Genomic DNA, 15080 nt, shown 5'->3' with positions numbered 1-15080 from the left:
TGTTTGCTGTCGTGTGCTGGGGCAGCAGGCTGAGGGTAGCAGACACCAACAGAATCAACAAACTCATTCGTAAGGCCAGTGATGTTGTGGGGGTGGAACTGGACTCTCTGATGGTGGTGTCTGAAAAGAGGATGCTGTTCAAGTTGCATACCATCTTGGACAATGTCTCCCATCCACTCCATAATGTACTGGTTAGGCACAGGAGTACATTCAGCCAGAGACTCATTCCACCGAGATGCAACACTGAGCGTCATAGGAAGTCATTCCTGCCTGTGGCCATCAAACTTTACAACTCCTCCCTTGGAGTGTCTGACACCCTGAGCCAATAGGCTGGTCCTGGACTTATTTCCATTTGGCATAATTTACTTATTATTATTTAATTATTTATGGTTTTATATTGCTATATTTCTACACTATTCTTGGTTGGTGTGACTGTAACGAAACCCAATTTCCCTCGGGATCAATAAAGTATGTCTGTCTGAACCCTCTCCAATGTCAGCATATTATAGGGGCCAAAAGTGCTCACAATACTCCAAGTGAGGCTTCACCAGTGTCTTATAAAGCCTCACCATTACATCCTCACTTTTACATTCTAGTCCCCTCGAAATAAATACTAACATTGCAATTACTTTTCTCACAATTGACTCAACCTGCAAATTAACCTTTAGGGAATCCTGCATGAGGATTCCCAAGTCCCTTTGCACCTCAGAATTTTGAATTTACTGTCCGTTTAGAAAAAGTTTATGCTTTTATTTCTTCTACCAAAGTGCATGACCATATACTTCCAAACACTGCATTCTATCTCAATTCTTTGCCCATTCTAATCTGTCTGAGTCCTTCTGGAGCCTCTCTGTTTCCTCAGCACTATCTGCCACCCCCCTCACCTATCTTCGTATTGTCCACAACCTTGGCAACAAAACCATCAATTCCCTCACTCAATGACATATAACGTAAAAGAAGTGGTCCCAACACAGACCCCTGTGGAACACTACTAGACACCGGCAGCCAGTCAGAAAAGGCTCCCCTTATTCCTGCAATACCATGGGGTCTTAACTTGTTAAGTGGCCTCATGAATGGCACCTTGTCAAAGGCCTTCTGAAAATCCAAGTACACAAAATCCACCGATTCTCCTTTGTCTATCTGCTTGCTATTTCAAATTCAAGCAGATTTGTCATGCAAGATTTTCCCTTACTGAAACCATGCTGTCTTCAGCCTATTTTATCATGTGCCTTTAAGTACTCTGAAACCATATCCTTAACAATCAACTCCCACATCTTCCCAACCACTAAGGTCAGACTAACTGGACTATAATTTCTTTTTTTCTGCCTCACACAAAGAACTTTGATAGCACAGATCTCTTTATCATCTTCTTTCTAAGGTCCATATCCATTACAGGAAGTCAATAAATCTTTGTGGATACCAAAGGTCAAAAGGCAGCAGGCCCATATGAGCTATTTCCCAGAGTTTATAAAGAAATTAGGGCTGTGGGGCACAAATGATTGGCAGAATTCCTCACTAATGTACGTTACTGGCAAAGAACCAAGTATGAAAGGAATCTAAGGCCATAGAACTTCTTAAATAAGTGAAATAGGCAAGTGACTCAAGGCTGCTGGTCAAATCATTCCTCAGGTCCTACTACAGCTCTTCCTGCAAAAGATCACGCTAAAGCTTAATCTCAAAGGGACAAGCTAGCTTTAGAATTGGTCATAACTGTTGTGACAGGTGCTGACAAGCTGTGTGAATGTCAGATTTTCAACGCGAATTAAAAGTAGCTGCAGAATTCATTGACTTTTCTCTGATTTTGATACTGTTTCTGTAGAAAGGATGTAAACTATCCCAAGCTCGTGGCTGCAAGCTCTTATTAAATTCATTACCAAGCTGCTGAGTTACCAAAGACTTCGGCAGATGAATCGAGCTACCATAACTGAATTTGAACAGCATTCTGCCACAGGGAGCAGTCCTGGCCCAGCATTTTAATAAATGCTCTAATTGCGGAGGACAATGGAGAAGGAGAGAACAAGAACAAATCCCTATGAATGAAAATAAAAACAGTAAGTGCTTGAAGCAACCCCGCAGGTCAGGCAGCACTTGTATAGTTCAGGCCCTGCACCCCTCAACAGCACTGGGATGGAGAGTAAAAACAAGTTAATTTAGGCAGCAGAAGGTGAAGTCGAGAGGGTGAGAGGGGAGTGGGAATAAGTGAAACAAAGAACCAAAGTAGAAAATGCTGTAAGAACTTAAAAAGCAATTTTCCAGCATTTCTACTTCTGTTTCAGATTCCGCACCTCAGTTTTATTTGTTTTTCTCAAAGAAATAGATCAACCATAAGGCACGACTGTAGTGTGGCAATTAAGCAGCAGTTTCTTTGTTCTGTCTGATTATAAAGCTATGGAACGTGCCCAGCATCCCACACTAAGTAGTTAAAATGCTAAAATAAAATGATAGCTAGATAAGCCATGGCCCGTGCCTCTGACATTTAGAGCCATTCAAAAACATTCCAAAACCATTAAAAAGTATTCAAACTAGTAAAACAAAGATGACCAATTGTAGGAAAATAAAATGCTTGAATATACTCAAATACAAGCACAATTGAAAAAGCATAAACAAATAAGTTCAATTAAAAATGTAATCTAACTAAAATATTTATTTTTGTCCAATGCATTCACTCCTCTCCAAACTAAAGAATGGAGATCGTACAGAATGATTTTCTACTTTAAGCACTGGGTAACTCGAGCAACTTTGCATTCTGCCACTGGACAATAAATCCAAAAACGTAAACTGGTGCGAGGAATTGACAGCAGTTTTTGGACTTTGTGCTCATATGAATTCCTGAAATTACTGTTAGTAACAGAAGGACACCCAGTAATTATGTTGATATCCCTGTTCAGAATCTGGGCCATTAATTCAGAAGAGGAAAATTTTAATTGTGAAGTGCCTCCAGCAATCAATTGTCTATGAGCAATTTCTTCACTTTGTCCTTAACCAGTGACATTTTCACCGTATGCTGCTGTTCAACTGTCTGCTATGAACACATTAAATTAATTGACAGCTTACTGTTAAATAAAAGCTCTGACAAGTAGTCTTCAAAACACTAGAGATGGCAAAAATATTCTAAAATCTCTACAAGATAACAAGACTACACTTCAATCACTTTTGATGTGCAGTATGCTAGCTGGAATATTCTGCTAGCTGCAGATGTCAGAGTATGCAAACTCAACTGAAAGCTTTTATTAACTTCTGCAAAGGCAACCTGAAACTCAGGCCTCTGAAATAAATAGAATATTTAAAGAGATTAAAATAGTAAATGTATTTTAAAAAAATGACAGAAAATTTGATTTCTAAATGATGTTATTGTGAGGCTACAAGATGTATTAAATAATCTGCATTGCAGTATGCAATAAACAAACATAAATAAATACATTAGTCATGCATATGAAAAATACTAGGAATGAAAATAAACACACTGGTTTCCCCCATCCCTGTAATGGATGTCCATGCTATTGCTTCTGTTTAAACAGAATTGGTCTAACAAGCTAATGTGGCAATGAGGGTGGAGGGTAGGTGGTCAGAACTACAAGCTGGGGCTCAGCTTGATATGATGGCTGGCCCTTAGTTCTAGCACCAAGGAGCATCAGATCTGGTGGTTTCACCTCACACTAGAATCCCCAGGGAAAGGTGGAGAGCGAAGGGTGGACAACCTCAGGACACTGGCCTCCCTACACAGTCTCACCACTCCCCTCCTTCCTAACAATATCTTTCTCCCCAAATTCCTCAGCCTTCTTCCAATATGATATTTTATTAGGAAAATATATACTTTTGGTGCCACAAGAGGCTGCAGGTGGTGGATTCTGGTGCAATAGACTGCTGAAGGAATGGTTGATCGCTTGTTGCTCTAAACCTCTGTGTTCACAGTCACCAATGGTAAGGCAAAGGAAATCTGGGGCACACAAGCAGCTTGGAATGTAATGCTAAGACCAGAGGGTGAGAAAAGTCCATGAGGAGATTTCAATACCATGAGAATTTTAAATTACATTGCTAAAGATTGTAAAGACATTCGAACATTCAGAAATATAGGGACCCAATTATCAGATACAGCATGAGCATTCTGATTGTCAGTACCAGGTCAACATTAACCTTCAGTAGCCATGAGGCCTCTAGACTAAGGCCTTGCCTCTACTGACATTCTGCAAAGTGAGGTCAGGTATGACAGTGGCCTAGACTGCACAAATGATGGACTAGTCTGATAGCTTCAGGCAGCCTATGCCAAAGTTCACTAAAGTCTAACCAACAAGCAAACCATTAATACTAATTCAATACAGTAAAAAAAAACCTACATCACCCAAACAGATAGACCTGTCATAGCTGGTATAAGGCTGAAGAGATTGTAATATATCCTCGGGACAGGCCGTCAATGGAGTGACAGGTGATATGCACAAACCACACCTAAGGTACCTTCCATTCTTTGGTGCTGGTGTGAGAAGGTGCAGTTCCATAGTACCCTGATGTGTATATTGCAATGCACACTAATAGCAGCTTGGGAAGTCTATAAGAATCTGTTCACTGGCCATTACTTCAATCTCAGTGTTTTTGAAGCACTTGCCCGATCTTTTTTTCCTAAATTAAATCACGCAATAGTGATGATATACATGCCGATCTGTGTTGAAGTAAGCAACTAACACATACTTAGAAGACTCCCAATAGAAATGACATTTCAGTTACTAACAAAATGGAGACGAGTTGTTTCCATTAAAGCAACATTTCGTCAATAATCAATGGTGGCTAGCTGTTTACAACAGGTAATTGAACAATGATTGCTGCTAAAACTATTACACCAGAATGCTTGTGCACTGGAAGCACACATCTGGTAATATGTAAATAAATAAAGAGGCATCTACAACTCAAAAGCAAGCTTGCAAAACAAATACATTGATACATATGTTCAATACAGAGGTCTGTGCGAAGTAATTCAACTTTCTGTAATGATCAAATACCAATGTCTTGGCACAGTGAATTATAAGCCAAACGCTGCATGTATTTACACTGTGTTTCAGTTCATTAATGAATTATAATCAATTATTTAAGGAGGTGTCACTTACTTTAGTGAAAGTGAGTAATCATTTTTGCTGCTTTGACTATTTCGGATTAGATAGCTACACTCTTTACAAAGTCGTAAAAGGTTTTCTGCATCTGTTCGGCTAATGGCTCCATGATACCACCTACAAAAGAAAAGCGCATATCACAATACATATCACAATACTGAATACAGACAAGCTATTTGGAATGAATATCTCCTTAAAAGTCAACAATTATGGGCCATGAAATATTTGATTGTTCAGGAATATTGGAAATTTGTCTCATTAGCAATAACTTCTATTTATTTGACACCTATAATTATAATAAAAATTCCACAACACTTTAGAGGTGAAGGTATACAACTATGTGTAGAGATATTAAGCAAAAAAAAGCTAGGTCAGAAGCATCTTTTAAATAGTGGCAAAGTAGAGTGCTGCACAGACATAGAACATTTCAGAGCTTTGGGACTTGGTACATGTAGAAAATGGTGAAGGAATGAAAATTTGAAATACTCCAATGTATAAAGTTCAAAGTTGAAAGTAAATGTTATTATCAAAGTACCATATACAACCCTGAGATTCACTTTCTTCTGGGCATACTCAATACACCTATAGAATAACAACCACTTTGTGTGAGTAGGCCTTCGTTAGTCTTGATAGACCATGGATTTGCACCTTGGAAAGTTTCCAGGGTTTCCAGCTGCAACATTACCTTGCAGCTCTTGAACTCAATCCCCCAACTGATGAAGGCCAAAACTCCATACATCTTCTTAACCACACCATCAACTTGCAGGGCACCTTTGGCTGATTTATGTATGTGGATCCCAGGAACCATCTATTCCTCCACATTGATAAGGATCCTGCCATTAACCCTATTCTCTGCTTTCAAATTCCACCTTCCAAAGTGCATCATTTCGTACTTACCTGCATCTGCCACTTCTCAGCCCAGCTCTGCATCCTATCAATGTCCCATTTTAACCTACCCTTCCACCATCTCATCCAAGTCACAGAGCAAAGATCCCAAAATACCCCCGTGGAACATCGCGGAACCAAAGCCCCATCTACCACAATTATCTGTGTTCTATCAGCAAACCATTTCTGAATTCATGGAGCCAAGTTTCACTGGATGCCATGTCTCCTGTTCGAGCCTACCAAGAGGAGCTTTGTCAAACACTTTACTAAAATCAATATACATTATATCCACTGCTTTACCTTCATTTTATTTTGTCACTTCCTCAAATAATTCACTCATGCTCGTGAGGCATGACCTATATCTCACAAACCCACACTGACTATCTCTATTCAGACTGTCCTTCTCTAAATGCTGGTAAATCCTGTCTCCAACATTTTGCTCAACACTGACATGAGCCTCGCTGGTCTATAAATTCCAAGAGTATTCCTATTACCTATACAGAGGCATAACATTTGCCATCCTCCAGACTCTGGTATTAACCCTATGGTGAGAGGAGATGCAAAGATCATCGCCAAAGGTGCAGCGATCTCTTCCCGCAACTCCTGTGGTGACTTAGGGTGCATCCCATTCAGCCCAGACACTTACATACCCTAATGCTTTCAAAAGTTTCATCAGATCCATTTTCTTAACATCAGCATGTTCCAGCGTATCAGCCATCAAGGTCCCTCTCACTGGTGAAGACCGAAGCAAAGTTTTCATTAAGGACACCCCCTACCTCCTCCAAACCCAGGCATGTTTCCTCTTTTATCCTTTATAAATCCTACCCTCACTCCGGGCATTCTCCTGTTCTTCACATATGTGTAGAACAGCATGGGGTTTTCATAATCCTACTTGCCAAAAACTTCTCATGCCCCCTTCTAGCTCTCCTCAGTGCTTTTTTAAGCTCCTCCTAGATACTTTTCAACTCTCCAGAGAACTGCCTGATCCTTGCTTCATAAATTTTAAGTATGCTCTTTCATCCTCTTCACTGGATATTCTCTATCATCCTTCTCCTGCCTCAATGGGACAAAATTATCCAAAACCCCATGCAACTACTTCCTAAACAACATCAAATTTTTGTTTTGGCATTTCTCTGAGTACATCTGTTCCCTAATTACTCTTCCAAGGTTCTACCTAATAGCATCATAAATCATCCTGTCAAAAAAACTTTCCCATAACACCTCCTATGATCCCCATCCAAGGCTATGGTAAAAGCCAAGGAGTTGTGGGTGCCATCTCCAAAACGCTCGCCCACTGAGAGATCAGCCACTTGACCAGATCCAGTATGGTTGTTCCTCTCAGTGGCCTGTCTACTTATTGTGCCAGGAATACAATCCAGTTTAAGATGCCGCTACTGAACGTGGGCACCAGCTTACTGGTGGTTTTCAAGGCAAGGAATTCGACTAAATGCTCTATCAATAACACCTTTTAATATGGGATATTGTGGTAAATGATCACCGCAAACAATAAAGAGGCGAGGGAAGGGGTGGTTGATCCGAGGGTCGAAATGTGCAGGTGCAAGACAGAGCCAGATTGAGGTTGAGGCACGATCCAGGAGAAGATTGAGCCGGAATTGGAATCGGAGACATAGTTGGAGCATGCAGTGTAAAGAAAAGCTGAAGTGGAGCCCCTTCACCTAAACCAGGAGCGAGGTTTGAATCATCCAAGTGCAGCGCCAATTTGGAAAGGTCGAGTTCGGGCCGCAAGGGGCCTAGAGCATATCGCTGTGGTGGGACCTGGACCCAAGTTCAGGGGATGACCTGGTGCTTGGACAATTTAAACTCCAGGCCAAATGGACTGAAAGGGCAAGGTGTTGGGACCAGAGGCGAGGGTCAACCAGTTCTGCTTGGCAACATTTTACTCGGCTCTCCATGGTGCTGAGGTTGAAGCTGTTTTGTCATCTGGTCTAAGTGTCTGCGAGCTCTGTGGAGATTTGCCTCTGTGTAATGGACTGTGACTGACACTATGGGCCCACTCCAGCTGCTCCTGGCTTTGGGGTTATATTTCTCTCATTGGAGCACAGCACAGGCAGCATCCAGAGACTACTACCCTTGAGGTCCTGCTTTTGTTTCCTACCTAGCTCCCTATATTCTCTCTTCAAGACCTCATCCCTTTTCCTACCTGTGCTATTGGTACCAATATATACCATGATTCTGGCTGCTCACCCTAACCATTTTAATAATGTTGTGAGCCCAATCTGTGACGTCCCTGACCTTTTTACCTGGAAGCAACTTACCATCCAGGAGCCTCTTTCACATACACAAAATTTTCTGATTAACATCTGATCCCTCATCATCACTGTTCTCTTCTTCTCCTTGCCTTTTGAGAATCAGAACCTAGTGGCTGCAGCATTGCCCTCGTAGGCTGTCCCCCTCAATAGCATTCAAAGCGATAGACTCGATATTGAGGTGAACAGCCACAGTGGTACTCAACATCGCCTTTCCCTCTCCTGATAATCTCCCCATTACCTGCCTCCTGCAGCTTAAGTGTGACTACCTCCCTGTTGCTCCCATCTAAAACCTTTTCATACTCCCAAATGAGCCAAAGGTCATCCAGCTACAGTTCCCTAACACAGTCTATAAGGAGCTGCACCAAGATACCCTTCTCACATACATAGCAGTTAGGGAGACTGGCTGTCTTCCATATCTTGCCTGAGAAGCACACAGCTAACTTGGCATCTATTCTTACTACTCTAGTTAGATACTAATTCAGACACAAAGAGAAACTTGACAGAAACCTCACCTTTGCCCATGCCTCTCCTTGATGAAGCCTCAAGCCCCCCACTCTAACGAACGATGCACATTTGGTTCAGGTGAAAGAAGTTTCACACATATTCCTGAGATGGAGAGTGCTCTGACTCTAGAGGCACTATTCATTTTGTATGCAGTTCGGTCTGTACAAATGTCACTTTCTGTTCATAAGCTTTTTTTTTTAAACATCATTTCCTATGTGGGTTAACTTGGATTTTTTTACAGAAAGCACACACAGTAAAAAGACATTCATCTCCATCCACTCTTTACTTGCCCTTGAAGCAGTAGTACCCGTGAGTCTTATGCTTTCTTAGTATTGGTAAACATTTAATAGATGTACTTAGAAGGAAGTATTATGTTTATCCTTCATCTCTATTAAGCTAATGTTGTGCCATGAGTTCACTCCAGTCCACAGTACAGCTACAGAACATTGCACGTGTGTATTACCTTGCTTGATGTCGATCCTGAGAATAATCAATAATATCAGGCACGTTACAATTCTGTATTGAATCCAATATGTGCTTTACTTAACTTTCTGCAATTTCACAATGTTTTCTCATTAAAAACCTGAACAAAGTTTCTGGCTTGAGTGGTTTTTGAGAAGGTGTTCAACTCCCTGCTTAGCTTTGTACACGCACACTGCGAGGGCAGCAGAGGGAGATGGCTGTACAAGGAGAAAATAAGCAGACAAGTCTAAATTCTTTGAATTTAGAATAAGAGGTGATCTCATTAATATATCTGTAATTCTTTCAGGACTTGGTAGGGTAAATGTAATGATTATATTCTTTGGTTGGACCACATAGAACTGGTGTACACAATCTCAAACTGGCTGAGTGGAATGGCCTAATCAAGACTATAAAATCATAATCCATACTGCATTGCTCTAAAAGGGACTGGCCATTCAGTACTGAGAATAAATTTCTTCACTCAGAGGGGAGTGAATCTTTGGAATTCTCAACCTAACAATAGAGAATTCTCTACCAAAACAAAATATTGAATACTGAAAGAATTAAAGGAAGCCAGGGGTGAATTGGCTTATTCCTGATTTTGCTTCTTTGAGTTTTTAGGTTTTTAATGATGATAGACCTGATAGCATTGATGCTCAAGCAAACCTAAGTGTGCTTGTACATAGTAAAGTCCAATACAACATGCACGTGCAGGTACTGCAAGTAACTGAGAGGGCAAATGTAATGTTAGCTTTATTAGAGAACAATTTGAAGAAGCAATTTATATTACAACTGTACAGAGATCACACCCGGTGTATTGTATAGAACTATATGCTCCTTACAGAACAGTGAAGATCCATCAGACTGGTTCTAGAGATGGCAAGTTTGCTGTGTGAAAAGAGATGGAATATACTGGGACGGTTTAGAAGATAAGAGAAGATTTGAAAAAATTCTTGAAGGGATTGACAGGTTAGATGTAGGAAAGACATTTTCCCTGAATGAGGAGAATGGAGCCAAGGAATAAAGAGATGGAGAAATTTCTTCACTCAGAGTTGGTCTTCATGTGAATTCAAACCAGATCAACTGCATTCAAGGGATGTGGCAATAAAATGGCACTGAGGTGCACTCAAGTACCATGAACAGATGCACTGATCTATTTTTAGCCTGTTGAATCTAAACAAGTTACGAAAATCAAAGTGATACTAACATACATTTAGAGGCAGGGTGTTAATGGTTACAAGTTGGGTAGACAGGCTGAGAGAGAGATTATCCAGGACTTCACTGAATAATCAAGGCACAGGCATTAGGGTTAGAAATAATCTGCTCTGAATTGTACGTGTTCATACAACCTATGGCTCAGAAATGCTTAGCAGCATTACAGTGTCTCCAAATGATCACACTGGTGTGAATATAAATGCAAACACTTACCAGCAACATGAAAAAAGTACTAGTTTTGAAATTAGATTTACAGTTTGTTGTTATATTAATAAACATGAAACAGCTATGCAGAACCACCAAAATCTTAAAGGAAGGTCATTCTGTATTACTTTAGTCCAGAATTATTTTCATGTAGCTTTATGGACTCAGATCGAGATTTTTGAAGTGACGGTGACCATTTTATTTGATCATGCACTTTTTCCAAAACTGAAATCGAACTACCATTAAGAACAAATGTTGGGATTATTGAAATAGAGTTTTATTTATGGTGTAAACATATGCATTATTGCATCTAAAACGGTCACTCCAGATCAAAAATTAATTAGCTGGTATAGCAATAGATAATACTGCCAGGCACTTGAAGGCAAATTCCCTAGATATACCTAGAAATCTAACTGTCATGATTCACATTAAGACCAAATCAAAAGAAATTTCATCTGCTGACCATGAGTGCCAACTAGTTATTCTGGCTGTAGAGTGCTCTATGTGAGCCAACGGATATGAAGATGATATAAACAAGAGCTACATAACAAACCAATAGGTTTATGCCAATAGTCATAACCTCAGGTTTATGGAATAAACATTGCAACACAAGCAGCCAAACATATTATACACTAACGTGTTCTTCTACTTGAATGTGTCCAAGAGAACAAGTCAAGAGAAAAAAATAGTAAACTTCAGATTCCTTCAAAAAAGGGATCTGTTACTTTCCCTCAGACTTGTTGTCTGCAAACTCCACTGAAAACCTACTGAGGAAAAAAATAACAATCAATTTCATCTCTGCTTTCCTCAACTCAGAATGACTGCAGGACATAGCTTAGGAATTCAGAATGAAGTGAATTACAGACCTGAAGCTGAAAATAGCCTTCAGTCAATTTTTAAAACTACGAAGGGTGATTGATATGTTCATGGCCTAAGGTAGGAGGAGTCAATTTTAGAAAACTTAGCACATTTATTTTTCAACATAGTCCCCTCCTAAATTTACACATTTAGTCCAGCGGTCGTGGAGCATACGGATCCTGGACCTCCAGAAAGTGTCCACAGCAGGGGTGATTGATAAGTTCGTGGCCCAAGGTAGAAGGAGATGAGTTATACAGCTCTTGTTACATGCACATGCCGGTCAACTCTTTCAGTGATAATGCAGAAAGTTTGAAGTTAATAACTCATCTCCTTCTACCTTATGCCACAAACTTATCAATCACCCCGATGAGTTATTAACTTCAAACTTTCTGCATAATCACTCAAAGGATTGAACTGCATGTGCATGTAACAAGAGCTGTATAACTCATCTCCTTCTACCTTAGACCACAAACTTATCAATCACCCCTGCTGTGGACACTTTCTGGAGGTCTAAGATCCGTATGCTCCACGACCGCTGGACTAAGTGTGTAAATGTAGGAGGGGACTATGTTGAAAAGTAAATGTGCTAGGTTTTCTAAAATTGACTCCTTCTACCCTAGGCCACGAACTTATCAATCATCCCCAGTATACCTACTTATTTACTAAAATAACAAAATCAGAAACACAACCCCGGTATTATAAATATATCCAAAAATAATTTGTATCTAATGTTACTAGTGCAAGCACTGGTGTGAATTCTATTTTACTCAACATTTAGTGCATTGATTTATTACTTACGAAGAACACAATAGTGTGGAGTGAGCAATGGTCTGTTTGTAACATGGAAGAACAAAACAATGACTTACACTTGCTTCTCCAGTGGAGTGTTGGGATCTATTCTCTCTCCTACAATATCACTGAACTCCAGACCTCCATGTTTGATTAGATCGGGGGGTACCAGCTGCCTGCGTCTGTCACATAAGGGAGAGGACTGTCTCTTCTCAATGCCATTGAGCTGAACTACAAGGAAACAAGAAGATATAATGATAATACTTGAAAAGAGAAAGAAGTATTTTTCTTAGAGATAATATTTCAAGAAAAGGAAAGCATCACTTGTCTTCTTTTTCCAGTTGATGTAACTACATTTTCTTGGCCCATTTGATATTCTTTTTACACAACACAACTGGGCAACGGTTACAGAAATGCCAATAGAAGCCCTTAATAATAAAGGATTAATGCAGAATCAAAATACTACAGACACTAAATGGGTAAAATGAATCAAGATGAGAGATCATCAAACTGAAAATTTAATTCTTCTTTCATCAAAGTAATTCTAGTATTTTCTTTCTTTATAAATCAATTGATAAATGCTCAACCAAACTTCAAATGATTATTGGCAAATTTAAATCGCAGTATTGTTAATTATGCACTTTCAAATAAAAAGCACGATGGAAATTTTCCTCAATTGTTGTAACTTGGACCATGTGGCAGTGGCAGTGGCAGTGTTGCAACAATTCATGCTTTGGATTTTCTAATTCCCCAGTGCTCTGAGCACAAAGAAACTACAATTTAAAATATGAACTCAAAATGTTCAATATAAAATAAATTACTTCTATAAGAACTGAATTTATTGTCTATCCACATATTATTACAGATTTTTCCTAAGAATTAAAAAGAGTAACATTCATGTAGAAGTGTGGCAAAACAATGTGATGTAATTTTGTTGGAACACACATGATGGAACACAATTTGTACTTACTGCAAGCGTCATGATGCTTATCATTTGCTTTCGGGATGCTTAGTGCTTCAGGCACACGAAAGCACTGAGGCACCCAGATGTGCAAGCCTGACTGCCAGTTCTACAATTTCATGCATGTGTAGACACACAGAGGTCACCTATGTAGATACGAGCCTTTGCCACATGAACAATCTATCTTAACATTACTTGAGAAAACTGCTGAAAGAGACACCAGAACGTGGACATCAGTACTGGGAGCCTATTTTAATTTATCTGATAACTTGAAAGTTTACCTCTGATGACGGCCTTCTCGTTGCTGCCAACTTGTCCCCATGACCCTGCTCTCTGAGTTACAATTCCGTTGTCCTAATATGTTTGCAAACCTTACCCTCCACTCAGCAGTCAACCAGAACATCCTCGAGCCAATCTAACCCTTTGATAGTGTCCCAAATAACATCCCAACACACCCCAATCCATTCCAAAACTCTCTCCTCCTCACCCACAAACTGGAAGTGACTAGCAATCCAATCATCTACCACTGGTGTAAATCTCACCTCAAAGCACATGAAGCCTTGGATTTAATGAACGGCAGAATTCTGCAGCAGCAAGCTCTTATGGGGGTGAGGGATATTGCCCACCTCAGACAACCTATTTTATACATCCACACACTGAATTTCCAGGACCATGCTGGTCCCACTATCCATCCACCCTCTATACCTATTTCATCTAAAATGTACCCTTGGCAACAATTCTCAATGGAACCATGAAAACAGAAATCAAAATTTATGTTAACCTTAATGAATTAACCAACAGCCTTTTAGGTTAAGTGCACCTTAACAGCAGTTAGTTACATTGCTATGCATAGTAACATAATCAACAAGTACTGGCAAGATGAACTTCCAAGTAAGTCATTTCTTACTTGTAGCATTCTTTACTTGATTCTATTCCAATGGTAATGTGCATTGTTGTAATACATGCATTAACAAGCTGACTTCTGTGTTTCCCAACAGTTACTCAAAGAATATATGCTCTTGGGACACAGCCTGGATTTTCAAAATTGTGATCATGCAACAAACAGATTTGACTACAGATCTACAGATGCGCGCGCACACACACACACACGCACGATACGCTAATCATTAGAGAGTGCGGTTGGGAGACTGTAGGTCTGACACAGTGGTCAGCAGCACAGGAGCGCCACAGGGAACCGTACTCTCTCCGGTCCTGTTCACCCTGTACACATCTGACTTCCAATATAACTCGGAGTCCTGCCATGTGCAGAAGTTCGCTGATGACACGGCAATAGTGGGGTGTGTCAGGAATGGACAGGAGGAGGAGTATAGGAAACTGATACAGGACTTTGTGATATGGTGCAACTCAAACTACCTGCGTCTCAATGTCACCAAGACCAAGGAGATGGTGGTGGACTTTAGGAGATCTAGGCCTCATATGGAGCCAGTGATCATTAATGGAGAATGTGTGGAGCAGGTTAAGACCTACAAGTATCTGGGAGTACAGTTGGACGAGAAGCTAGACTGGACTGCCAACACAGATGCCTTGTGCAGGAAGGCACAGAGTCGACTGTACTTCCTTAGAAGGTTGGCGTCATTCAATGTCTGCAGTGAGATGCTGAAGATGTTCTATAGGTCAGTTGTTGAGAGCGCCCTCTTCTTTGTGGTGGCGTGTTGGGGAGGAAGCATTAAGAAGAAGGACGCCTCACGTCTTAATAAGCTGATAAGGAAGGCGGGCTCTGTCGTGGGCAAAGTACTGGAGAGTTTAACATCGGTAGCTGAGCGAAGGGCGCTGAGTAGGCTACGGTCAATTATGGAAAACCCTGAACATCCT

General features: G+C 40.4%; 1 protein-coding gene across 1 annotated transcript in view; it reads right to left on the bottom strand.

The window, feature by feature from the left end:
• LOC140729066 (SH2 domain-containing adapter protein F-like) overlaps positions 1-15080 on the bottom strand; it is a 116422-nt gene that overhangs the window by 18035 nt on the left and 83307 nt on the right. Inside the window, exons 4-5 of the mRNA XM_073048363.1 lie at positions 12364-12517; positions 5097-5216 (exon numbers count right to left, since the gene is read on the bottom strand). Of these exons, the coding sequence (XP_072904464.1) occupies positions 5097-5216; positions 12364-12517 (274 nt within the window). The remainder of the gene's footprint in view (positions 1-5096; positions 5217-12363; positions 12518-15080) is intronic.

Source organism: Hemitrygon akajei, chromosome 6 (assembly GCF_048418815.1).
Source record: "Hemitrygon akajei chromosome 6, sHemAka1.3, whole genome shotgun sequence".
NCBI lineage: Eukaryota > Metazoa > Chordata > Chondrichthyes > Myliobatiformes > Dasyatidae > Hemitrygon > Hemitrygon akajei.
Note: the sequence above shows the minus strand (reverse complement) of the source record. Positions and strands in the feature narration are given on the sequence as shown.